Source organism: Pygocentrus nattereri, chromosome 12 (genome assembly GCF_015220715.1).
Source record: "Pygocentrus nattereri isolate fPygNat1 chromosome 12, fPygNat1.pri, whole genome shotgun sequence".
Taxonomy (NCBI): domain Eukaryota; kingdom Metazoa; phylum Chordata; class Actinopteri; order Characiformes; family Serrasalmidae; genus Pygocentrus; species Pygocentrus nattereri.
In genome coordinates this window covers 39,032,887-39,060,675 of record NC_051222.1, presented here as the reverse complement: position 1 = coordinate 39,060,675, position 27,789 = coordinate 39,032,887, and the positions used below count along the sequence as shown (strand labels likewise).

Below are 27,789 nucleotides of genomic sequence, written 5' to 3'. Positions count from 1 at the left end.
GCCATTCTTATGAGTTATTTGGTACCTATTATTAATTACTTGGTATCCAAAAATAATTGTTATAAAAATAAAAGTATCTACTGTGTTTTTCATTATCTACTATGAGTTACTTAGTAGCAACAATGAATTATTTAGTCTTTACAAGTAATTAGTAAGTATCTTCTGTGTTTTTCAGTATCTACTATGAATTACTTACTAGCAACAATGAATTATTTAGTATTTACAAGTAATTAGTAAGTATCTACTGTGTTTTTCAGTATCCACTATGAGTTACTTAGTAGCAACAATTAATTATTTAGTCTTTACAAGTAATTAGTAAGTATCTACTGTCTTTCAGTATCTACTACGAATGAATTAGTAGCTAAAATGAATTATTCAGTATTTTTAGGAACTATTTGGTGTCTATCATTTTAAAAATATGTTATTATTATTATTATTATTATTATTATTATTATTAGCAGTAGTTTGTAGTAGAAGTATCTATTATTAATTATTTGATATGTACAAATAATTATTCCGTGTCTACCATGAATTATTCAGTAATATCTATGAACTATTCACTAACTACTATGAATTACACAGTAGCTACAATTAATTATTTAGTATTTTTATGATTATATTGTATTATTGGGTATCTATTATTAATTATAAATAATTATTTTGCATCTACTATGTGTTTTTCAGTATTTGCTATTTACTATTAAGTAACATCTATGAACTATTCAGCAACTGCTATGAATTACTTAGTAGCTACAATTAAGTATTTCTTTTTTTAGACATTTTTGGTATCTATTATATTTATTCTATTTTTTAATTATTATTAGTAGTAGTATCAATGATCAAATTGTAAGTCACTCTGGATAAGAGCGCCAGCCAAATGCTGTAAATGTCTGTAAATGTAGTAGAAGTATCTATTATTAATTATTTGGTATCTACAAATAATTACTAAGTGTCTACTATGAATTATTCAGTAATATCTATGAACTATTCACTAAGTACTATGAATTACATAGTAGCTACAACTAATTATTTAGCCATTTTAGGGTCAGTGCCCCTCTCATCTCTGGGGTGGGACCCTCAAGGCTCCATCTCATTACCTTCAGTCAGGGATCATAACTGAACCATAATCCACTGAAATGATGTGTTCTAAGCTGGACTGACTCCACACACCCCGCCTCGCCTCGCCTCCAGGCTTTTATTCTACTGCTCTCCTTTAAAACATTCGGTTATGAAAAGGAACAAATACCAACTTTTCACCTGGAGAAACTGATTTAAGCTTCACATTCAGACCTTAAAACCACTGGAGAACCTTTGAGAGAACATCTACAGTTTGTACCTTGATGAAGGAGAAATGTCCCTGAACAGAACCTTCTTTTCTAACAGTGTGGTGTGAAGCTAATATCTCAATGAAATGTACTAAAGACCTTCTAATGATTTTTATATTAGCTTTTCTGCAGAAGTGACCGAATCAAGCATGAATAATCGCTCCATTGCCTGGTGGCTCACACTCATCGGCCTGCCGCAGTACACCAAGACCCTGGAGAGAAAGTATTATGGGCTGGAGGTATGACATCTTCTTCAGTCAGGCTGGCGTTTCTTTAATCCAGATTATTGGATATGTGTAGTTTTGGCTGCTTGATAGCCATAAAACTCACTCTGGGTTAGTTCATGTATCTGGTTCTCTTGGGGAGGTTGGGTAGGACCTCAGTCTTTCACTGTCTTTATCTGTCCATCTATCTCTCGGTCTGTCTGTTCCTTTGTGAGTGCTGGGTTTTCTTTGTCTTCACTGCAGGCCAGCAAGTGACCTCTCCCTTGTCTGGCCACAGCTTTCCTCTTTTGTAGTTACTGAGTTTATATCACATTCCCACATTAAGGCACAGCGAGACTACTTAGGCCTAGACCCATTTCACCCCTTGCCCCTGCCCTCAGCCCTCTGATTGGTGTGTTCATGTCCAGGGGTGGGTGTCCCAATTCTTGTTGAGATAGAAGGGTGGGGTGAAGTGTTGGGGCTACATGACCCTCCAAATAGAGGTTTTTCAGAGACTCCAAACCAGAAGGTGGTTGCTATAGTGTAGCAGGTAACACCTTTGCTTTCTATGCTGTAGATTGGGGTTCAATCCCTTGCTTGAACAAGCACCCTACACTACACCAATAAGAGTTCTTGGGCAAGACTCCTAACACTGCCTTCACCACCCTGTGTAAAATGATCAAATTGTAAGTTTGTAAGTCGCTCTGGATAAGAGCGTCAGCCAAATGCCATGAAATGTAAGAAAAAGAGAAAGCGGTGAGACGGAGCACAAGAGACCAAAAAAACCCACAAATGTGAGACTTTTCTCTGTTAAAAAATTACGACAATCACTGTTTTATCTTTTTTTAGTTTAATGTGGTTTCAGTGAATTTTGGTCATTTTTCTTCATAGCAAGCATAAAAAAATTGCTGACAGCATGCTAATGTCTCAGTAGCTAGCTCGCTAACTTTCCCATTCCACCTTAAATAGTCCAGCAGTTCTGACGCATGAAGCGCCAGAATGTACCTGCTGCCCCATTTAAGGTGGAACGGGAAAATTCGAACAAGAATCTCTGACTTCAGCTTCATATCACTGAAGAATTGGGGGGGGGGGGGTGGGGTGGTAATAAATAACTGCCCCCCGCTTTGAAGGCGTATGATCCCTAAATGTAACTAAAGCCCAGCAGTGAGGAGCTGGACTTTCCCCCCCTCTGCTGTCCCTGCAGACGGGCAGGGTCGCCTACAGAGTGGCGCTAGTAGCTGTTAATGAAGTGATGCTCTTTTATTAGAGGGTCTCATTTCAGAGGGAAGATCTCAACCACTGTCCTGTAACTCAGGGGTTAAAGTGACACTCGATAACAAGGGGTAGGGGTAATAAGAAGAAATGGGACTGGGCCATACTAAACTGGGCCACCACGCTTATGTCAGCTCGATTCCATGACAAAAAACAAAAAAGAACAGTGATCTTTGGGTTTCTTACCAACACTCTGTCAAGCTTGTCCAACCTAGCAACAGCAGCTATGAAAGGACACATTTGTGGGCAGAAACTGTTTGTTGTTGATGTTTCTGTTGTTGTTGATTTTCATTTTTTTCCACTGATTGAGTGAGTGATTGATTGTGTTCATATGTAGGGTCTTTTTTTGGTCACGGATGGTGACCTGAAGGAGATGGGTGTTGAAGATGCCGATCACAGAATGACGATCTTAACTCAGCTCCAGAGACACCAACGGAGATTACACCCAGGTACCCTGTTTTACTGTGACAGTAAAGGTGGACTGCTTTTCCAATGACCATTTCATGTCGGTCCGAATGCAGAGAAGAACAGAGCTGGACAAACTTCAGATCCTGTATGCGTAACCCTGAGGAGTGATGATGAGAAAGACGCATGCGCTGAGAAAAGCGAGATTTATTAGGGGCAAATCCATAATCAGGGTCAAAACGGTCCAGGATCACAGAGCCAAAACGGATAGAACGGGGAACAGACATAACGAAAAGAAACACAGACTAAACACACAACGGAAATCAGAAGAAGCAAGACCAAAAAAATATAATACATACAATATAATATAATACAAAGACCAGCAACCTAACAGGGAAAAATACAGGGCTTAAATACAGAAATGGGTAACAAGACACAGGTGAAAACGATCAAGGGTGGAGTCTAGAAACAAGGGGGCAGGACCAGGAAGAAACAAAACAAGGAGCCAAAACAAAAGCACATGGAGGACTGGGATAGGCCAATCATGACAGTATGGGATCGAATTTTACATTCTGCCTTAAATTGTGCAGCTGTTACAATGACCGATTTTACACTTTCAGAGCCAAATGGTTCTCAGGGCTGTACTGGGTCAGTCTGTGCCGGTCCGTACTTGTGAGACTGGTGATGCTTTCTTTTTCCGTTTGTTGTGCCGCTAAATCAGAACCAGGAAATACCCAAGAAAAGTCAGCGTTAGCATCACCTGGGAATGTACAGCGTAAAGCGCCAGTCAGGCGACTTTGCTCTCGCTGTTTCAAGGTTTTATCATCTAGACTTGCTGTCACAGAGCACCAGTTAGTAAAATTGAACCTGCACTGGAGCATCTGGTTAAGTAGCATAGCTTAGAGGAGGTTAGCACTAGCTTAGCTAGGAGGCTTTAGGTCCAGCAGATACCTTCGTCGTTACGCCACCCACTGAACAGTTCTACGGCCTGAGTACAGTAACCCTGCTGAAGAGAACAGGTTGAGGCTTGAGCCCGGTGTTTAAGCGTTCCGTGTCAAACCGTATCCATGTGGAAACACCACTGGAACGGTTACCCTCTGTGGAAAAGAGGCCATTGTGGCAACTAAGAAGCCATTTCAGCCTCATAGTCCATATGCTGATAGGTGGTGTATGAACTGTGAAGTTCTACTGCAGTTCTATAAGTAACTCAGTACTTAAGTCGTTTCTTGAGCTGCTACTTTTGTACTTTTGTCTACTTTTCTAAAGTCCACAGAAAATACAGTTTCCACCACGTTTGGAGATTTTTTTGTAAATAATGTTGTGAACAGATTTAGAAAATCAGAGCAAACCGGTGAACCAGAAAGTCAACAATCCTCAAAGTGTTGTTACTGTGTAAATGCTGTGTTTATTGTGTCGGTTGTGCGGGACTGTTTGATATGAACAAAGCCGCAGGCGTCAGTTTCATCTCGGCTCGGCTGTTTTTGTGCATAGGTGTGAATGTTATTTCACAGCAAGTGGCTCTCACCCCACCCCTTTTACACATCGTTGCTCACTAGCAGCTCAACAACCTTTCACACTCAGACAACAGAGACCTGGTCCATCTGAAAACAGAGTTATGGGGAAAACGCATTTACTTACTTGAATGGGAGTATCAGACTGATCAGTGTCCATCCCGGGGGGGCAGCAGAAAGAGGCTACAGCAGTAGGTTCATTACTGGCTTCTATGGCTGTGGATGTTTTCTCAGGCATTGTCGCGGTAATGGACAGCAAGGTGAGTCGGAAGTTCTCTCTGGGGTCTCTGGACCGAGTGAAGCCGGCCAACCTTTTCCGGCAGACCATCGTCCCCCGCCTCCCTTGCCACGACAGCAACAGGCTCTCCTCCTCCTGCTCCCAGCTCCTCCCGGATCCAGAGCTGGACGCAACCAACCACAACAAACGGAGGTACAGAGTGAGAGCATGTAGATAAGAATGAGGATTAGCTGCACAATTCTGCTTCTTTCCTCAACATACAGTCTTAAAGATCAGAGACCAGTAAGACCACACTAACCAGTCTAAATTTTATATACCTGTCATGAATTATTTGGTGTCTGGTGTGAATTATTCAGCATCTACTATAATTTATTCATAATATACTCTGAATTATTCAATGTCTGTTATAAATGATTTAGTATCTACTATGAATTGTTCAGTATCTACTAAAAATGGTGTTAGTATTTACTTTGAACTATTCTTTGTTCCCAAATACCAATTATTCAGTGTCTACTAGGAATTGCTGCTCTAAATTACACAGTATTTGCTCTGAATTATTCAATATCTGCTCTAAATTTTTCAGTATCTGTTCTCAATGATTCGATACCTACTATGAATTATTCAGGATTTGTTCTGAACTTTTTAGTGTCTGCACTGAATTTTTAGTACCTGCTCTGAATTATTCAGTATTTACTTGGGTGTGAATGTATGTGCATACAGCGGAAGGACATCAGCGAAGACTGTATGCTTCTTGTTTCTGTATAAACCTGCACTGCAGCTGCTATGTTTTCTATATTAAAGCAGTGGCGCCTCCTGGTGGCTTGTTTTGGTGGGAACTCTCAGCGTGCATTGAGGAAATGAGGAGCGCTCACTGTTTGAACACACCTGAACACATTCTTCAGATGCCAGCCTGACTCCGTGCTCCAGGCACAGGCAGGGGAGGCTCAGGTGGGGAGGGGTGGGGTTGTGTGAAAGCCACAGGATTGCACCTGTGAGAGCTGATAGAACTGAAAACAGTTCAGTCCTCTGCAGAACTTTTATTGAACTTCATATTTATAGTTTACCTTTAAATAAGACTTCTGTAGCTACTGCACTGTACTTACAACAGACATGACGCGACTAAGCCCCTCTACCTACTGCACTGTACTTACAACAGTCATGACGCGACTAAGCCCCTCTACCTACTGCACTGTACGTTTTCCTTGTTTTTCAGGTTAGTCTCTAGATTACCATGCGTTAACACATGAAGATACAATTCTATTTAAATCAAAAATAACATTGTTGTTGATTCTCTGAGCAGAAATATGTGAACACATCCTCTGCAGAGACACACTCCTGAACATTTTAATGCACTATTATTGTTTGTTTAACACACTGGGAGAAAATCTGGAAAGAACAGTATATTATATTATTTATATTATGTGTTATAATAAATTATAATATAATATATCACGTATTATATATATATATATAATATGCTGTTGCCTCACAGCAAGAAAGGCCTGGGTTTGATTCCCCAACCGGGCGACCAGAGTCTTTCCTGTGTGTTTGCATGTTCTCCCCGGGTTTGCGTGGGTTTCCTCCCACAGTCCAAACGCATGCAGTCGGGCCAACTGGACATGCTACATTGCCCCTAGGTGTGAATGTGTGTGTCTGTCTGCCCTCCGATGGACTGGTGACTTGTCCAGGGTGTATCCTGCCTTTCACCAAATGCCTGCTGGGATAGGCTCTCGACCCAGAGGGATAAGCAGTGTAGAAGGTGTGTTCATATTAGAGTTTCCTCAAAGTTTAAACTTTAAATGATGTAAAAGAAAGTAAATAAATAGAAACCGTGCGCTAAAATGATTCAAATCTTTGTAAAGCATGTGTTAATTAAATGAATAGCTTGGAGTTTGACCAGGGAGTGCTCAAACCTCTGCATACAGCAGTGGATTTAACTGATTACTCTTTATTTACAGTGATTTTTATTTGAATGCTATGTTGCGGACACTTTGTCTAATGAGGCCGTTTCATATTTAACAGTATAAAAGCTGGATAAACAGGCCTGCAGTGAAGTCTTAAACAAACTGCTGAGTTAAACTCCCTCACGTCCGCTGCAGCGCTGATAAGCAGAGCTCGGTATTGTGCAATATTCACAGGAATAGAGCCAAGCACTGTGGGGTGTAGGCTAATGTTTCCTAACTCCACCACAGGCTGCTCCTATCACTTCTACTGAGCTGCAGACATTTGTATGTGCAAGAAAGGTTGAGTTTTACATGCAGGAACTGATTTTTCACATGTAGCCACTCTAGTAAACTAGTAAAAGCAAGAAGGGTCTGGGTTCGATTCCCCAGCCGGGCAACCAGGGTCCTTTATGTGTGGAGTTTGCATGTTCTGTGATGGATGTGATGGGCCGCCCAGTGAGTGCTGGGATAGGTTCCAGAGCCCCCTTGCGACCCATGAGGATAAGCGGCGCAGGAAATGTGTGTGAATTTACGATCATCCTCTGGATTCACACAATTTACCATACACTGGTGCTTGAGCATTTGAGAACCCTTTTGAATTTTCTATATTTCTGCATAAATTTGACTATAATAATATTAACATTATGAGTTCACCATCAAGAGAACACTGAGCAATGATAGTGTGAATGGCAGAGTTGCTAGGAGAAGCCTCTGCTCTCCAAAAGTAACACTGCTGCCTGTCTGCTGTTTGCTAAAGATCACAGGCTATTGGAGCAAGGTTTTGTGGGTGGACGGGTTTTGTGGGTGGATTTGGGTTTTTGATTTAAATGAGATGAGTTTTGTTTGGAGGAAGGAAAACACTGCATTCCAGCATAAAAACCGTATCCCATCTGTGAAACATGGTGGTGGTAGTATCACAGGCCTGTTTTGCTGCATCTGGGCCAGGATGACTTGCCATCATTGATGGAACGATGAACTCTGTAATATTGGATTATCTTCTGTGATAAATAAATGACCAAGTCAAATATTCTGTCTCATTTGTTTAATCTGATAAAGTTTTAGGTCAAATTTATGCAAAAATTTTAAAAATAAGAAAGGGTTCACACACACACACACACACACACACACACACACACACACACAGAGAGAGAGAGAGAGAGAGAGAGAGAGAGACAGAGAGAGAGAAAGAGAGAGAGACAGACAGAGAGAGCCCTGATTGTATTTGTTCAATCTGGCAACCCTGCTCGTTTCAGCTCCATAGTTTTATTTTCCAATGAAACCAGTGGTGGGCGGGGCTTGACTCATGGCCCCGCCCTCTTGCCTGGGGCGGGAGCGTGCAGCACGGGCACGAGCGGAATCCGGGGAATGTCGTCCAGCACGCGCAGAATTCGAGCGTGTGAGAACTGGTAGAGAGAGCCCAGTACACAGAGAGAGAGAGAGAGACAGAGAGAGAGACAGAGAGAGACAGAGAGAGACAGAGAGTGAGAGAGAGAGAGAGAGACAGAGAGAGACAGAGAGTGAGAGAGAGAGAGAGAGAGAGAAAACAGAGAGAGAGACAGAGAGTGAGAGAGAGAGAGAAAACAGAGAGACAGAGTGAGAGAAAGACAGAGAGTGAGAGAGAGACAGAGAGAGAGAGAGAGACAGAGAGAGAGACAGAGAGAGACAGAGAGTGAGAGAGAGAGAGAGAGACAGAGAGAGACAGAGAGTGAGAGAGAGAGAGAGAGAGAAAACAGAGAGAGAGACAGAGAGTGAGAGAGAGAGAGAAAACAGAGAGACAGAGTGAGAGAGAGACAGAGAGTGAGAGAGAGACAGAGAGTGAGAGAGAGACAGAGAGAGACGGAGAGAGAGAGAGACGGAGAGAGAGAGAGACAGAGAGATAGAGACAGAGAGAGAGAGAGAGAGAGACAGAGAGAGAGATAGAGAGGGGAGAATTGAAAGAGAGAGTGAGGAAGAGAGAGATAGAGAGTAAGGAGAGAGAGAGAGAGAGACAGAGAGAGAGAGAGAGAGACAGAGAGAGAGAGAGACAGAGAGATAGAGAGAGACAGAGAGAGAGAGAGACAGAGAGAGAGATAGAGAGGGGAGAATTGAAAGAGAGAGGGAGGAAGAGAGAGATAGAGAGTAAGGAGAGAGAGAGAGAGAGAGAGAGACAGAGAGAGAGAGAGACAGAGAGATAGAGAGAGACAGAGAGAGAGAGACAGAGAGAGAGATAGAGAGGGGAGAATTGAAAGAGAGAGGGAGGAAGAGAGAGATAGAGAGTAAGGAGAGAGAGAGGTAGGAGACACACACACACAGAGAAAGAGAGAGCAGAGAGAGAGGGAGGGAGGAGTGAGGGAGAGAGGGAGGAGTGAGGGAGAGAGGGAGGAGAGAGGGAGAGACATTAAGTTGGGATCTTAAACCTGCAGCTCTGAGCGGATTGGGACTGTTCTTAGTTGTTTCTGTTTTTCCGTTATTTTTCCGTGTTTTGCCGGCGACGCTGAGGGTCACCATGCTGGACCTGTAGCCGGACTGTCAGGGCTTCTCAGGTGAGGTTCCAGTTTGTGTGTAACTCTGTAAGTGTGGGCTTGTGGGCTGTTTGGACTCCGAGCAGCGGTTAATGATTAATCACAGCGCTATAAATCAGCTCCCACTCAGAGAACTCAGAGAACCCGGCTGCCTTACCTGGACTACCTCACTGAGCTCCGGGGCCTCGGTTTAACCCAGAACCTCAGTCGTTCTCAGAGGTGTGTCGTTCCTGACACTGTTTAGACCCCAGAATAGGTCTGAAAACTGACGAGAAGTGCTTTTAATGGAAACGTCACTCACTTCACAGTTTAGTCCAAGACTAGACTTAGTATTAACTTAGTATTAACAGAATTTTTTCCAAGCAATTTTGGAGTGGTTCTGTAGGTCCATTCCTCATGAGATTTATGCACGATGTAAAGAACAGCTGGTCCTTTCAAATTCGCTCAAAAAATGAAAAATGAACAATGAACAAAATTGAGATGTAAGTGGGTTTCGTCTTGAAAAGGGGGTTCTTTAAGGATTCTCCATGTGTAGAACCGTGAGCACTTAAAGAAGCATCTGCTTGCTTAAAGCATTCGTTGAGTGATTAAATGGTTCTGCAGGTTGGTTAGTGTAGTGGGTAACACCTCTGCCTTCTACACTGTAGACTGGGGTTCAATCCCCACCTGGGCAAACACCCTACACTATACCAATAAGAGTCCTTGGGCAAGACTCCCAACACCACCTTCACCTCCCTGTGTAAAATGATCAAACTGTAAGTCGCTCTGGATAAGAGTGCCAGCCAAATGCCATAAATGTAAATGCAGGTGGATTTGGTTCTATATAGAACCGAAAAGGGCTTTGCTGTTGCTACAAGGTTGACGTCATAACAGTTGCAGAACCCTTTTGATTACTTTTCAAAAAGGTTCTATATAGAAACATATACAACACATTCTCTATCCGTCTGAAGAGCCACGTCATGAAGTTGAGAACTATTTGAACATGCACACGGTTCTTTGAGTGTTCAGGGTCCTATCTAGAACCACTGTCTTTTATGAAAGAACCCTGAAAGAACCAGCGTTTTTAAGAATGTATGAAGTTCTTTAAAGATCCAAAGCACCAAAAAAAGGTTCCTTTAATAGTCAAGAATATTATGTTACAATTAACATTTCATTTCAGTGTGACTGTAATATGAATGTCATTAATGAACTTTTAATACATGTTCTACTAATAACTAATTATTAATGTGATATAAACGATATTTTATAAACTTAAAAAATGACTTAAAAACGGAAAGCGAGCCAGCAAACAGAAGGTTCTTCAAGGGTTCTTTAGTGAAGAACATGGTTCTTTATGGAACCATGAACAGTCAAAGAACCCTTTGTATGATGGAGAATGTGCTGTTGATGGTTCTATATAGAGCCTTTTTGAAACGGGTTCTATCCAGCACCAAAAAGGGTTCTGCTATTGTTACTATGCCATGCTTGTAACAATAAAAGAACCCTTTTTGACGCTGTGTAGAACCATATGTAAAACCATATAACAATACTCCACACAGAAAGGACCCTGGTTGCCCGGCTGGGGAATCGAACCCAGACCCTTCACAAGGTTCATTTAATCATGCATAGGGTTCTTTAAATGTTCATGGTTCTCTAAGGAACCATTTTTGTTGCTAAAGAACCCTGGTTTTATGTGTGTGGAGCGACGTCACATGCAGTTTGTGAAAACATTGGGTAACACCTTATATGAAGGCTGCCTACATGCATAGGGCCTTCATAACACACGGCCAAGCTTTGAATAGCATGTTAATAAAGCAGTGCTTACAGATTATACACATGTGCATAGACATGAGTTACACTGAAGTTCCATTTATAACACTGTTATGAAGCATCGCTAAGAGTGAAGTCTTGTCCTCCGTGTTTTGACTCAGAGCTGAGGTGGGTGAGGTAATCTAGAGGAAGGCGAGGCAGCAGCAGCAGGAAAGTCAATTTCCAGCTCTTATTCCCTCAGGCAGCTTTCCTAACCCACCTGTATTCAGACAAATTCCATCTCCCGCCCTGGGATTGGCTAGTGGGACTGCTGGATGGGTGTGGCTACTCATCATATATGAATGTTCAAACTCCTGGTAATATTCGTTTACTTAATAGATGATTTAATTATGACGTACGTGATGCAGGATTTAAAAGAATGAGTCATGTATTAAGATGTCAGCTGCATGTAAACTATATACTAGATACTAGATACTGAATCATTCATCGTAGATACTGAATCATATATTGTAAATACTGAGTAATGCATGGTGAATACTGAATTATTCCCAGTAGATACTGAATTGTTAATAGTAGATACTAAATCATTCATAGTAGATACTGAATCATATATTATATATACTGAGTAATGCATGGCGGATACTAAATTATTCACAGTAGATTCTGAATCATTCATAGTAGAGACTGAATAACCCACAGTAGAGACTGAATCATGCATAGTCGATACTGAATCATTCATAGTAGAGACTGAATAATCCATAGTAGTAACTGTAACATTTATATGACCTATGAAATAGTTCATAACAGATACTGAATCATTCATAGTAGAGACTGAATCATTCACAGTAGATTCTGAATCATTCATAGTAGAGACTGAATCATTTAGAGGAGTTACTGAATCCTTCGTATTAGTTACAGATTTTTCTAATGCGGGTAGGAAACACAGCCCTTCCCTGAAGGCCAGGCCAGAGAGGGTCAGTGCTGCTGATGTTACAATGTGTCCGTCCAGGATGTGACAGAGGACTCGGGAAGGAAATGCTATTAAAAGCTCCTTATGTTCAAAATCACCAAGGCTTCTGTGAACGTGGCCTGGAACCACCATCAGCCTGACCCTGGCTGTGGTCAGACGCAGACCTTCAGCTTCTGTCGTTAATGTGGCCTCTGTCAGAGATTATTTCTTTATTAAACAGATAAGAGTGTCAGACTCCTCAGACTGTTGTGGTGAGGTGCTGTCAGCGGTGGGGAGAGCGTGGGTGGGTGCGGCTGACTCGCTCACTCTTGGCAGGCGGTCAGTGTTAGTGTAGAAAGACAAACATAATCGTACCTCGAGAGAGGAAGATCGATCAATCCTATGATACTAGTCCTAGAGAGAGAGAGATTTGGTCACTTGGTCAAGTGTTTGGACAATCTGGAGATGTTTGTTTTCCTTTGTTTTTCCATTTTTAACAGTTGATAAATCATAAACCTTCAGTTCTTTAAGTCTAAGTCATGCTTGCCAAATGAGATCAGTACTATGAGTAATAAATAGCAGAATTCGATAGGTTTCGCATGTCTCATCGTGGAGATATAGAGGGTCAAAGTTGCCACAATGTATAGAATAATTACCAAAGACCAACAGAGACCATAAAATAACAAACGTGTATCTCTGGATCTTCTGGCTTTAGTAGGTAAACACACTCTAACCCTGTAGTTACTGAGCAACAAGCCTTACTGTGTAAAAGCCTGAGATTTAGGGGGTTAAACCAAAGAATCATTTTCACATTTCAAAGAAATGTCATTAAAAATCAATAGCTATGACTTTTTGTACCCTTTTTCCAAAAATTTGAGCTTGATTTGCAGAATATTTTACATTATTGGGAACAATGACACATTCATTTGACAGAGTCAGACGACTTTTCTGTATTCTTCTTATTCCTGTTATTAATATGTCGTCAGTGTCCGAGCGCAACCTTATATCCCCATTCGCTGTTGTTTTTCCATGCTTTGTCATTTGCATTTGTGGAATATATAAATATATTACTTTAAAATGTATTAAAAATACACTTTAAATATACTTAATGCTAAACATGCTTAATGTTCTGTGTGTTTTGCAGCAAGAGGAAGAGTGTTGGAGGCTTCATCAGTCAGGTGAGTTGCAGGTGTTCAGTACAATCAGTCTGTTTCCCAAAGCTAATTTATACATACACTGAGCACTGATCCTATTCCATAAACATAAGCAGTACATATAAATCTAAGTAATACCATTGAATAAAGTCGTATGGAAAAGTTTTCATACCCCCCATCAGATTCCATGTGTTTTTGATTTTCTAAGTGTTAATAAGTTATGTGTTCTTTACATTTTTCTGGCAATTTTTTTGTGCACACTTCCTATTTATTTGCTAAGCTTGTCAGATCGGAACCAAATATTAAATATTAATAAAAATGTTAAATATAAAATTTGCCATAACCTGGTGGCACGGTGGATAGCACTGTCATCTCACAGCAAGACAGGCCTGGGTTCGATTCCCCGGCCGGGTAACCAGGGTCCTTTCTGTGTGCATGTTCCCCCATGTCTGCGTGGGTTTCCTCTGGGTTCTCCAGGGTGCATCCTGCCTTCTGCCTGATGACCGTTGGGAGGCTTCAACACCCCCCGGGAGAAGCAGCTTAGAAGATGTGCCATAACTTTTGCTCACACCACTAGTTAGGCCCCCCAATCACTTTACTACCAGCACTAGGAGGGTGAACACAGGCTTCCTCCAAGACCTGTGACGCTCCACCGCATCTTTCCAAACTGCTGGGCAGCCGAACGCGCTTGGAGGGGAACGCTAACCACCAGATCTGTTACAGCTGATGGGGGGGGGGGGGTCATCCTACCCACCCAGAGAGAGCGAGGACAACTGTGCTGTCTAGCACTCTCGACCACAGATGGCTGTAGCGTCACCAGGGATTGAAAACGTGGTCTCCTGATGACAGGACCAACACTTAGACAGTTACATTTAAACATTACTGGAACACTGTGTTGGTAGCTTTGGGCCATTAAAACTTGGACTCATCCTCAGTTCTACTCTGTTTGAGCCTTGTTGAAACTCTGTAATGTCATGTTGGATTAAAACGCTACTGAAACCTCGTGTAGGTGTTTTCGGGTCGTAAGGAGATGGACTCTCTGAAGAAGGAGCTGGAAGAGGAGCTTAAACTCAGTACTGAAGATATCAGGAGTCATGCTTGGTACCACGGCCAGCTTCAGAGAGAGGTCTGTACGTGACACAGTGATAGATGCATTGTGTACATTGTAATATGAATATCTATAATGTTATGAGTGTATAACATGTGTTTGTGCTGCATTGCATAGGGTGCAGAGGAGCTCCTGCAGAGGGACGGTGATTTCCTGGTCAGGGACTCCACCTCCAGCAGTGGGGATTACGTCCTGAGCTGCATGTGGAAAGAACAGCCCATGCACTTCAAGATCATCCGCATCGTCCTCCGGCCCAAACAGGTGCGCATTCCCCTGCTGACTCGTCCGTTAGTCATCCTGCCCATTGCATGTTTCATAAGGTGTGTTAGGGCAGAGGAAGTAAAGTGCAGTGCTGTGGTCAACCAGAAGAGTTAGGAAACACTGAGGTGAAGTGTCCGAGGGAGTGGCCAGCTGTTTTTCTGCTGGAGTAAAGCCCAGAGCGTGCTGACCCAGCCTTCTCAAACAAACACCAACACACTCAAACACTGGATGATGTTTACCTGTGAGTGGCTGTTTGGAACATCTAGAATGCTTGGACCCCCATTCACCCCACATTTAAAAAAAATTTAGAATGTTCATTTTTGGTGAAACATTGGACTTTATTGGAGATTTGGAGTTTGTTGGAGAATAATAGTATTTGTTGAAGAATGTTGGTGTTTGGTGGATAATGACAGTGACTGCAGGAGAATGATGGTGGAGATTTTTGTGTTTGGTGGAAACGGTTGTTGTTTCATGGAGATTGATGATATTTGTAGAAGAATATTGATGTATGGTGGAGAATTTTAGTGTTAAATGGAAAATGAAGGTGTTTAGTGAATGTTTTTTCTTGGAGAATATTGGTGTTTAAAGGACAGTGTTGGTGTTTGTTGAAGAATGTTGCTGTTTGTTGGAGAATAAGTGTGTTTGGTAGAGAATGTTGTTTGTTGGAGAATGTTGGTGTTTGTTGGAGAACGTTGGTGTTTGTTGGATAATGTTGGTGTTTGTTGGAGAATGTTGGTGTTTGGTGAAGAATGAATGTGTGTTTTCTTGGAGAATGTTGGTGTATACAGGACAGTGTTGGTGTTTGTTGGAGAATGTTGGTGTTTGTTGGAGAACGTTGGTGTTTGTTGGATAATGTTGGTGTTTGTTGGAGAATGTTGGTGTTTGGTGAAGAATGAATGTGTGTTTTCTTGGAGAATGTTGGTGTATACAGGACAGTGTTGGTGTTTGTTGGAGAATGTTGGTGTTTGTTGGAGAATTAATGTGTATTTTCTTGGAGAATGTTGGTGTTTAAAGGACAGTGTTGGTGTTTGTTGAAGAATGTTGGTGTTTGGTGAAGAATGTTGGTGTTTGTTGAAGAATGTTGGTGTTTGTTGGAGAATGTTGGTGTTTGTTGGAGAATTAATGTGTATTTTCTTGGAGAATGTTGGTGTTTAAAGGACAGTGTTGGTGTTTGTTGAAGAATGTTGGTGTTTGGTGAAGAATGTTGGTGTTTGGTGAAGAATGTTGGTGTTTGATGGAGAAGGCCAGGTCAGTGTGACTTGGTCTTGAGCGTGTGAGTGAGAACAAATCTGCTAACCTCTCTGACTTGTAGAAAAGCTCAGATATGTGATGTTTGCTCTTGGCTGCACTCACACTCATGCTAGTCAGGACCTGCCAAAAATGTTCCCACAGTAGTTGTGCTGATAGCCTTCATGGTGGTTTAGCAGCGTGAGTCAGAGAGAACTGACTGTAACAGGTCTGAGTTGGTGGTCATGTTAAAGTGAAGCTCATTCCTGAGAAAATGTAGAAACTTAACATGCAGAGATCCGGAGAGCAGTCAGGAGAGTCAGGACTCCAGTTGAACTTTATTGCGATTTTATTCATATTCAGCTATACAATAAAATCAGGGGGCATTTGGTATTTGGTGGTCTGCGTTATGACTGTAGGAGCTGATATGATTCTGCAACAGAGACAATATAGATACTGAGGCTTAAAAGCCTGTGTGGGCCAGTGACTTATCATCCAGCAGGCTTTAAACCTGCCTCAACACTTGCACAGTAAGACTATGTGATTGGGTTTGGGGTTGAAGAAATACTTGAGCGCATAGACTAAATTTACAGTTTTACCCTTTAAACCGCAGATATTCAACCAGCTGAGACACGTTTGGAGTCCAAGATTCCTGGGTTTACACTGAAGCTGTGACTCCATATACAGTGTTACAGTTTGACATTTACACACTAGATAACCTGGTAAAATCACAGTTTTACAGTCGTTCTGAAACACAAAATCATGGTAAAAATAAAGTTTATAATCAAGTATGATTGACATACTAAATTGCCGTTTCATTGCCTGTCACTTTTAAACTTTTTTTTTACATTATTTTTTGTTTAGGTGAGGTCTACAAGTGCAGATACCTCTGAACATCCAGGTGGAAAGAATAGTAAACTGATAAACAAAAGGGAACCAAAAGATTTTAAAACTACCGCATTTAAATTGTTACCATAAACAGCCTCGGTTGTGTCGATGTTGTCGGAGGTGTCCGGAGATGGTGGTCGGCCTCTGTGCTGTTTGAGGCAGTGGCTCTCTTGGGGTAGCTTTAGGAAATCCTCGATTGTTATGTAACTGAGTTGAGAATGATTTTTGAGAATGTGCTTTCTGTAAAATCTCCCGTCCTGATCACTTTCCGTTTTCATTTGGAGTCTAAACCGTGTGAGTGAAGGCACTGACCCCAGAAAACGTAGCGTGGCTGTGAGACGAGTGTGAGTGCATGTGTGTACACATGTTGTCCCTGTGCAGCCTTCAAAAAAGTCTTAGCAACAAAAGTCGTCATCTGCAGCTAACTCTGCAGCTAACCTTGATGGCTGGTGTATCGGCGTATTGACCCGGTTGGAAATTAATTTGAGGATGATAAAAATCCACTGCTTGTTTTTTTATTTTTGCTTGCTGTATAATAATAAATGTTTTTACAGAAAAGGACGTTTTCCCTTGAGTTTCTGTGCAGGGCTACGCGAGGGAGCTCTTCCAGTTTGAGAATGACCAGTTCGATAATATTCCCGCTTTGGTGCGTTTCCACGTTGGTGGGAGGCGGCCTATATCGCAGTCTTCCGGAGCCATCATCTTTCACCCAATCACACGCTCCCTTCCTCTACGGGTCATCAGCGAGCGCCAGGCGGCAAAGGCAAGAGTAGAAAAGAACAAGAGGCGGAGCTTAAGCTCCACCCACATGGACACACTACAGATCAGCAACAACCTGCTCAGGTATGTTTAAACCTACTTTGGATGGTTAGTCCAGATAAATGGACAATGACTGCAAACTTTTGAACAGTGAATCCAAATTTTTGAACAATGAATCCAAATTTTTGCACAGTGATTCCAAATTTTTGAACAATGAATCCAAATTTTTGAACAGTGATTCCAAATTTTTGAACAATGAATCCAATTTTTTGAACAGTGATTTCAAATTTTTGCACAGTGAATCCAAATTTTTGCACAGTGAATCCAAATTTTTGCAGTGATTCCAAATTTTTGAACAGTGATTCCAAATTTTTGAACAATGAATCCAATTTTTTGCAGTGATTTCAAATTTTTTGCAGTGATTCCAAATTTTTGCAGTGATTCCAAATTGTTGAACAATGCATCCAAATTTTTGCACAGTGATTCCAGATTTTTGAACAGTGACTTCAAGCTTTTGAAAAGTATTAAAATTTTTGAAGTCGTTCCAAACTTTTGAACATTGATTCCAAGTTTTTGCACAGTGATTCCAAATATTTGAACATTGAACAAGCGTTTGAAAAGTCATAAAAAAAATTTGAACATTCCATGTAAATTTACACATTCCCTTACAAAAAGCCTGAACCTTGAATAAAAATATAAATACTCTTGGTAAAATATTACTTGAGTAAGTCATTTTCTCTGGATGGAGACCTGTGCAACTGCAAAAACTGAGTCAGTTGTTCGTGCCCACAACCACACAGGTTTACAATAGAAACTGTTCTTCTGTACTTCTGTATATTTGGTATATATATATAGTGAGCTCAGTGTGTTCCTCACTGTGTGTGTGTGTGTGTGTAGGAGTGGCAGTCAGCCTGCTAATCTGGAGATGGTGGGGAGACCATCACTACAATCAGCCCAATCAGACAGCAACCTCCGCACAGGTACACACACACACACACACACACACACATGCTCACACACACACACACACACACGCTCACACACACAGACACACACACACACTCACACAGACACACACACACACACACACGCTCACACACATACACACACGCTCACACATACACATACACACACACGCACTCACTCACACACACACGCACTCACACACACACACACACACACAGGCGCACACACACGCTCACACACACACACACGCACTCACTCACACACACACGCACTCACACACACACACACACACAGGCGCACACACACGCTCACACACACACACACACACACGCACACAGACACACACACACACTCACACACACACACGCACTCACACACACACACGCACACACACACACACTGCTCTGATAGTGTCTGATAGTAGCAGTGACACACCCCAGCACACATGTGGACATCTGAAGATGAATGCCCAGCTTTTGAATCACGTTTCCAGAAACTTTTAAATGATGATTTCACCCTTTTTAACAAAGCTCCCAAAAACCTGGTCATTCCAAACTTATTCCTGCTGTGTGTGTGTTTCATTCTCTTTAATCCTATTTCAGGTGTACCTCAGATCTCTCCGTCTCAGGACTCTGGCTCGGTCCCCATGTCTCCGATGTACCGGACAGGAAGTGACCCTTTACTCAGCCCAGGCTCCATTCGCTCATCTCGCTCCAGCCAATCACCAGCCGGCGGCTCCACCCTGCGAGGCTCTGATGGACAGCTGCACTCCCGGGCCCCTCCCAAACCTCTCAGAGTGTCCACCCTGTTTCCAGGGATACCACCCACCACCCCAAGGATAGAGGTCGACCCCGCTTCCCACTATGATGAGCTAGTGCCACAGGTGAGAGGACAGAGGACATGTATATGTGTTAAAGTGTCAGCTTTTACAGGTGGGTTTGACAGATCTTTGGCGCTTGGTTCTGTGTTTTTCTTCAAGCATTTTTTAGAATTAATGTGGTATTATAGGTGTTTCTAATAAAGTGGCCAGTGAGTGGAATCACAATGTAGGTGTTTCTAATAAAGTGGCCAGTTAGTGGAAGCACAAGGAAGGTGTTTCTAATAAAGTGGCCAGTGAGTGGAAGCACAAGGTGGGTGTTTCTAATAAAGTGGCCAGTGAGTGGAAGCACATTGTAGGTGTTTCTAATAAAGTGGCCAGTGAGTGGAAGCACAAGGTAGGTGTTTCTAATAAAGTGGCCAGTGAGTGGAAGCACATTGTAGGTGTTTCTAATAAAGTGGCCAGTAAGTGGATGTACAAGATAGGTGTTTCTATTAAAGTGGCCAGTTCCTTTACATGTACAAATAAACAGACTGACCTCTAATGTTCAGCTTTGATGTTGGACTGTAGGTTCCTCCCTCCATGCTGCCTAAAGGCCACGCTGCGCGCCTGCGAGCGCAGGAGAAGTGGAGCAGTCGAGCTCGACTCACTGAGACCAGCTTCGCCTTCCTGGAGGCTCAGAAAGACGAGGAGCAGCAAGGGATGTTGGTGGAAGAAACTGGAGGAATGGAGGGGGAGACGGATGAGCCAGGCTGGACGTTTGAGCGGCCACAGACTGAGACCACCTCCTGCTTTCGCCTGGATGCGTTCAGGTCACTGTTGCTGCCGGACAACAACCGGCCACTGGAGCAGGGCGTCCTGCAGAAAATTAAAGAGCTGTTTACGCGCACTGACACCACGGCAACGGCACTGCACATGCTGAGTGTGGACTGTCAGGTAAAATCCTCAACAACTCAGTTTATATCACAATACCTACATTTAGAGCCGGTTATTCATTCAGTCTAATGAGAAACTGTAGAACAGACTCGGTTTATATCACAATACCTACATTTAGAGTTGGTTATTCATTCAGCCTAATGAGAAACTGTAGAACGGACTCGGTTTATATCACAATACCTACATTTAGAGTCGGTTATTCATTCAGCCTAATGAGAAACTGTAGAACGGACTCGGTTTATATCACAATACCTACATTTAGAGTCGGTTATTCATTCAGCCTAATGAGAAACTGTAGAACGGACTCGGTTTATATCACAATACCTACATTTAGAGCCGGTTATTCATTCAGCCTAATGAGAAACTGTAGAACAGACTCGGTTTATATCACAATACCTACATTTAGAGTCGGTTATTCATTCAGCCTAATGAGAAACTGTAGAACGGACTCGGTTTATATCACAATACCTACATTTAGAGTCGGTTATTCATTCAGCCTAATGAGAAACTGTAGAACGGACTCGGTTTATATCACAATACCTACATTTAGAGTCGGTTATTCATTCAGCCTAATGAGAAACTGTAGAACGGACTCGGTTTATATCACAATACCTACATTTAGAGTCGGTTATTCATTCAGCCTAATGAGAAACTGTAGAACGGACTCGGTTTATATCACAATACCTACATTTAGAGTCGGTTATTCATTCAGTCTAATGAGAAACTGTAGAACGGACTCGGTTTATATCACAATACCTACATTTAGAGCCGGTTATTCATTCTGTCTAACGAGAAACTGTAGAACGGACTCGGTTTATATCACAATACCTACATTTAGAGTCGGTTATTCATTCAGTCTAACGAGAAACTGTAGAACGGACTCGGTTTATATCACAATACCTACATTTAGAGTCGGTTATTCATTCAGTCTAACGAGAAACTGTAGAACAGACTCGGTTTATATCACAATACCTACATTTAGAGCCGGTTATTCATTCAGTCTAACGAGAAACTGTAGAACAGACTCGGTTTATATCACAATACCTACATTTAGAGTCGGTTATTCATTCAGCCTAACGAGAAACTGTAGAACGGACTCGGTTTATATCACAATACCTACATTTAGAGTCGGTTATTCATTCAGCCTAACGAGAAACTGTAGAACAGACTCGGTTTATATCACAATACCTACATTTAGAGTCGGTTTTTCATTCAGTCTAACGAGAAACTGTAGAACAGACTCGGTTTATATCACAATACCTACATTTAGAGTCGGTTATTCATTCAGTCTAACGAGAAACTGTAGAACGGACTCGGTTTATATCACATTACCTACATTTAGAGTCGGTTATTCATTCAGTCTAACGAGAAACTGTAGAACAGACTCGGTTTATATCACAATACCTACATTTAGAGTCGGTTATTCATTCAGTCTAATGAGAAACTGTAGAACGGACTCGGTTTATATCACATTACCTACATTTAGAGTCGGTTATTCATTCAGTCTAACGAGAAACTGTAGAACGGACTCGGTTTATATCACAATACCTACATTTAGAGCCGGTTATTCATTCAGTCTAACGAGAAACTGTAGAACAGACTCGGTTTATATCACAATACCTACATTTAGAGTCGGTTATTCATTCAGCCTAACGAGAAACTGTAGAACAGACTCGGTTTATATCACATTACCTACATTTAGAGTCGGTTATTCATTCAGCCTAACGAGAAACTGTAGAACGGACTCGGTTTATATCACAATACCTACATTTAGAGTCGGTTATTCATTCAGTCTAACGAGAAACTGTAGAACGGACTCGGTTTATATCACAATACCTACATTTAGAGCCGGTTATTCATTCAGCCTAATGAGAAACTGTAGAACAGACTCGGTTTATATCACAATACCTACATTTAGAGTCGGTTATTCATTCAGCCTAATGAGAAACTGTAGAACAGACTCGGTTTATATCACAATACCTACATTTAGAGTTGGTTATTCATTCAGTCTAATGAGAAACTGTAGAACGGACTCGGTTTATATCACAATACCTACATTTAGAGTCGGTTATTCATTCAGCCTAATGAGAAACTGTAGAACGGACTCGGTTTATATCACAATACCTACATTTAGAGTCGGTTATTCATTCAGCCTAATGAGAAACTGTAGAACAGACTCGGTTTATATCACAATACCTACATTTAGAGTCGGTTATTCATTCAGCCTAATGAGAAACTGTAGAACGGACTCAGTTTATATCACAATACCTACATTTAGAGTCGGTTATTCATTCAGCCTAATGAGAAACTGTAGAACAGACTCGGTTTATATCACAATACCTACATTTAGAGTCGGTTATTCATTCAGTCTAATGAGAAACTGTAGAACAGACTCGGTTTATATCACAATACCTACATTTAGAGTCGGTTATTCATTCAGTCTAATGAGAAACTGTAGAACAGACTCGGTTTATATCACAATACCTACATTTAGAGTTGGTTATTCATTCAGTCTAATGAGAAACTGTAGAACGGACTCGGTTTATATCACAATACCTACATTTAGAGTCGGTTATTCATTCAGCCTAATGAGAAACTGTAGAACAGACTCGGTTTATATCACAATACCTACATTTAGAGTCGGTTATTCATTCAGTCTAATGAGAAACTGTAGAACAGACTCGGTTTATATCACAATACCTACATTTAGAGTCGGTTATTCATTCAGTCTAACGAGAAACTGTAGAACAGACTCGGTTTATATCACATTACCTACATTTAGAGTCGGTTATTCATTCAGTCTAATGAGAAACTGTAGAACGGACTCGGTTTATATCACAATACCTACATTTAGAGCTGGTTATTCATTCAGCCTAATGAGAAACTGTAGAACGGACTCGGTTTATATCACAATACCTACATTTAGAGCCGGTTATTCATTCAGTCTAATGAGAAACTGTAGAACGGACTCGGTTTATATCACAATACCTACATTTAGAGTCGGTTATTCATTCAGTCTAATGAGAAACTGTAGAACGGACTCGGTTTATATCACAATACCTACATTTAGAATCGGTTATAAGTGGTTTGCAGTTACATTTTTCCGCCAGAGGTGTCTCCACATCCCCAAACTCATGCAGTGCTTCTTTAATACCCCCTCTGCTGGTGTTTCAGGTGGCCCGTGTAACAGGAGTAACAGCAGAGCAGAAGAGGATTATGGGGGTGGACTCTGGACTTGAGCTCATCACACTGCCCCATGGCAGCCAGCTCAGAAAAGACCTGCTGGAGAGGTGTGTGTGTCGATATCTTGTATAACATCTTGAAAATTCAAAAAAAGGATTTTGTTTGAAATTCTGAATCTCCTTTATTGTACATAAGATGGTCTAAAGATGTGATCCTGTAGTTTGTGCATGTATTATGTAGCTATAATACAAAGGAAATTACATTAAAATAAAGGGACACTTCAGTGAAACAAATTTTGTCCAAATTTTGCTTATTTAGTTTAGCGTTGCAGCTATAAGGCTAATGTTGCTAACAAGCACTACAAATTAAAAGTCACCCAAATCTTTTCTGTAAGTACATGACCTAAAAAAAAGTTCTCTCAACCTGCATCCAGGTCTAGGGTCCCTGAAACGTTACCCTCTAGTGCACAATGTTGCCTCAGGGCAACAAACCCATTTTCCTCGGTTTACAGTAAAGTTATACATACTTAACAAAATTGACAGGGTTCAATAAAACACACGTATTTGGTCGTGCAATCTCTTAATGGACATGTCTAAGCCTCTTTTCTTTTGTCTTTGGAATTTTCAAAAATATGTTTGTTTTCTGAAAGCAACACAATGTGACAGTAGAGTGGATTAAGCCAGTCACAAGCCAGGTCTCACCACTTCAGGGAATACAGACGATGTTGCCTCAAGGCAACAAACTCCAAAAAGACCCCTGCACACATAATTATCTTAAAAATTGATTTTAAATTTAATAATAAGGTCAATTTAATGCCATAAGTTCAATGATAGATAGCAGAGGGTTAATGGTGTTTAAATGACTTTAAAAATGAACAAAACTTCAATGTAAATGATGCTCAGTGTTCAGCTACATCATGAAGTCTTGTCACTTTTTTGTTCATCGTTAGCTCCAGCGCTAAACTAAGGATGAAAAATCTGGACATCAAATGTGTGAATTTTATTTTGTGCTAAACAATTTTTTGTAAAAAAAATCAACGAATACCCTTACGTATGTTTCATATGTCTTTATTGCCCTCAAACTGTAACTGTATTTGCCTTGACAAGCTGACCCGCCCCTTTCAGCGCAGAAAGCTTGACTGACTTGAGTTTGATTTTGCATCTTAATTTTTAAAAGTATCTAATAAACCTCTTTAAAACAGCTTGAAAATGCCTATAGGTGGTTGGTGTAGTGTAGTTTCGCGGGTAGTGGTTGGTTAGTGTAGTGGGTAACACTTCTGCATTGTAGACTGGGGTTCAAAAAAGACAGTTCTTCAGGGGTTCTTAGGTAAAATGGTTCTGGGCTCCCGAGTTGGGCAACCATCTAAGCGTTAGCCCTGTTCGATCCCTGGTGACGCTACAGACATCCTTGGTCAGGAGTCCAGGAGAGCACAGTTGTCCTCACTCTCTCTGGGTGGGCAGGATGGCCCCCCAGGCACCCCTATCCATCAGTGTGATGCTAGCCAGCACAGGCATCTGTTCGTTTCGGCTGTCCAATGACGTTGCGTTAGGGGCAGGTTGAAAAGATGCGGTGGAGCTTCACAGGACTCGGAGGAAGCCTAGCGCAGGTGGTATTGTGTAATTGGTCCTAACTAATGGGTGGAACTGGATATCTAAAAAAAAGAACAGTTAAGAAGTTCTATACACAATCATAAACACTCAAAGAACCCTTTGCATGATTAAACGATTCTTTGCATGTTGAAAGCGTTCTTCAGATTGACAGATGGCACTATAGAGAAGCTTTTTTGAAAAGGGTTCTATATTGGACCAAAAAGGGTTCTTCTAAAGAACCATCAAACATCTATTTTAAGTGTGTAGTTTTTCAGTTCTCTCTCTCTGTCTCTCTCTCTCTCTCTCTCTCTCTCTCTCTCTCTCTCTCAGACATCACCTCATAGCGTTAGGTATAGCTGTAGATGTTCTGGGCTGTACTAGTTCGGTTAATCAGAGAGCGGCGGTTCTTCATAAAGTCATCCAGCTGGCCCAGGCCCTGCGGGACACTGCCCATGACCTCTACGCCTTCTCCGCCATCATGAAGGCTCTGGAGCTGCCTCAGGTAATGATACTGCTTTCAGTTTAAATCAACACATCTTACACAGCGCAGCTTCAACAGCTCAGCGCAGTTTGAGGTAAGCATGTTATGACTTGTATGCAGCTAGTGCTCATTGGTGGGGTATAAACCTCTATTACTTACTAGGTGCACTAGACTCGTAGCTCCAGTGCTAAAGTAAAGAAGCAAACTTTAGATACCAAACCTATCATGGCTGATTGACTGAGTTTTGAGTTAGATTTTATTGACTTTATTTTTTTTTAATAATTGACCTCATAAGTGAATTTTTATGTTTATGTGCTGTATATCTTTAATATCTGTGTTTGATGTGAATGATGTGAATTTTATGTGTGTGTAGGTGGTGAGGTTGGAGATGACATGGCAAGTGCTGAGGAGAAATCACACTGAGAGCGCCGTGATGTTTGAGAAAACTCTGAAACCCTTCATGAAGTCACTCAATGAGGGAGATGGTCAGTCTGTGTTAGTACTATGTTAGTACTGTCCATTATAGTACAGTCTGTGTTAATATTGTGATAGTACTGTCCATTATAGTACAGTCTGTGTTAGTACTGTCCATGATAGTACAGTCTGTGTTAGTATTGTTTTAGTACTGTCCATGATAGTACAGTCTGTGTTAGTACTGTCCATGATAGTACAGTCTGTGTTAGCACTGTGTTAGTACTGTCCATGATAGTACAGTCTGTGTTAGTACTGTGTTAGTACTGTCCATGATAGTACAGTCTGTGTTAGCACTGTGTTAGTACTGTACATGATAGTACAGTCTGTAATAGTACTGTGTGTTAGCACTGCCCATGATAGTACAGTCTGTGATTGGACATTGCATTAGTACTGTACATGATAGTACAGTCTGTGATTGGACTGAATGCGTTAGTACTGTCCATGGTAGCAGTCTGTGATAGTACTGTATGTGTTAGTACTGTCCAAGATAGTAAAGTCTGCGATAGTACTGTATATGTTAGTATTGTGCATGGTAGTACAGTCTGCGATAGGACTGTATGTGTTAGTAGTGTACATGTTAGCACAGTATGTGGTAGTACTGTAAGTGAAATTACATTATGTGATAGTACTTAACATGATAGTATGGTATGTGATAGTATGGTACTGCACATATTACAGTGTGATAGTACTGCATAGGATATTACAGTGTGATAGTACAGTATGTGATAATATTGTATGCGATAGTACTATAAGTGACATTACGGTCAGTGTGTAATGTGTCAGTATGTAATAGTGCTGTATATCATAGTACTGTACAAGATCTTACTGTATGTGATAGTATGGTATGTAAAAGTACTATAAGTGATAGTACTGTATGTGGTTGCACTGCACATGATAATACGGTATGTGATATTACAGTATGTGAAAGTACATATTAGCAATATATTGTATTACTTTAGAAACATATCCAAAAAAGACATGATAGTCCTACAACATGCTGGGTTTTTATTGTTATTATAGAGCAAAGCACTAGTATGTTAGCATTAGCGTTAGTACGTTTTACACGTTAGTATGTATTAAGATGATTATAAAGTGTGTGTGTGTGTGTGTGTGTGTGTGTGTGTGTGTGTGTGTGTGTGTGTGTGTGTGTGCGCTGTAGAATCGGTGGTGACTGGACCCCTGGCTCTGCCCCACATTGTCCCTGTGTTGAGGCTGATGGAGGGTGAGGATGGAGTGGAGAATTCAGAGAGAGGCTGCCAACTTCTCTACAGCATCCTGCAGTCTGCACGCAGTGCCGCCGTAAACGCTGCCCAGTACCAGCAGCACGCACACACACTGCTCTCAGGTACACACACACACACACACACACACACACACACACACACACACACACACACACACACACACACACACACACACACACACACACACACATCCTCCTGCAGTCTGCACACAGCACCACAATACACACTGACCAGTGGAAGCAGAACACATACACTGATTTCAGGTGTACGTACCTAAACACACTCAGACGCACACAGCCTACAGCCCACACGCAACCCTGCAGTACACACTGTTTATTAATGCGTTACCAGTTGTAAAGGTTTATTACAGGTTATAAGTAAATGCAAGTTAGTAGTTGTTAGTAGAACTTTGTCGTTGGTTGTTAGTGATTGTGTGTGCGTTATTGGCCGTTATTAGTTGTAAGTAGAAGTATGTTGTAAGTGGTTGTAAGTGGAAGTGTTATTGGTTGTTATTGGCTGTTACTGGTTGTTGCTGCTTGTAGGTAGAAGTAATTAATTGGTTGTACTATTGTATTGGTTGTAAGTATAAGGATGCTATTTGTGTAT

At 41.4% G+C, this 27,789-nt stretch overlaps 1 protein-coding gene across 2 annotated transcripts in view; it reads left to right on the top strand.

Moving 5' to 3' along the window:
* sh2d3a (SH2 domain containing 3A) overlaps window positions 1-27,789 on the top strand; it is a 28,431-nt gene that overhangs the window by 136 nt on the left and 506 nt on the right. The window contains exons 2-15 of one of the 2 annotated variants that reach the window (XM_037543167.1): window positions 1,447-1,564; window positions 3,138-3,249; window positions 4,951-5,146; window positions 13,241-13,274; window positions 14,260-14,376; window positions 14,476-14,619; window positions 17,321-17,577; window positions 18,391-18,473; window positions 19,062-19,342; window positions 19,847-20,212; window positions 23,387-23,502; window positions 25,315-25,486; window positions 25,839-25,950; window positions 27,099-27,284. In XM_037543167.1, the coding sequence (XP_037399064.1) occupies window positions 1,475-1,564; window positions 3,138-3,249; window positions 4,951-5,146; window positions 13,241-13,274; window positions 14,260-14,376; window positions 14,476-14,619; window positions 17,321-17,577; window positions 18,391-18,473; window positions 19,062-19,342; window positions 19,847-20,212; window positions 23,387-23,502; window positions 25,315-25,486; window positions 25,839-25,950; window positions 27,099-27,284 (2,266 nt within the window). In that variant the 5' untranslated portion in view covers window positions 1,447-1,474. Of the gene's footprint in view, window positions 1-1,446; window positions 1,565-3,137; window positions 3,250-4,950; window positions 5,147-9,284; window positions 9,420-13,240; window positions 13,275-14,259; window positions 14,377-14,475; window positions 14,620-17,320; window positions 17,578-18,390; window positions 18,474-19,061; window positions 19,343-19,846; window positions 20,213-23,386; window positions 23,503-25,314; window positions 25,487-25,838; window positions 25,951-27,098; window positions 27,285-27,789 lie in introns of those variants that run through there. The other variant, XM_017684164.2, reaches the window with a different exon arrangement.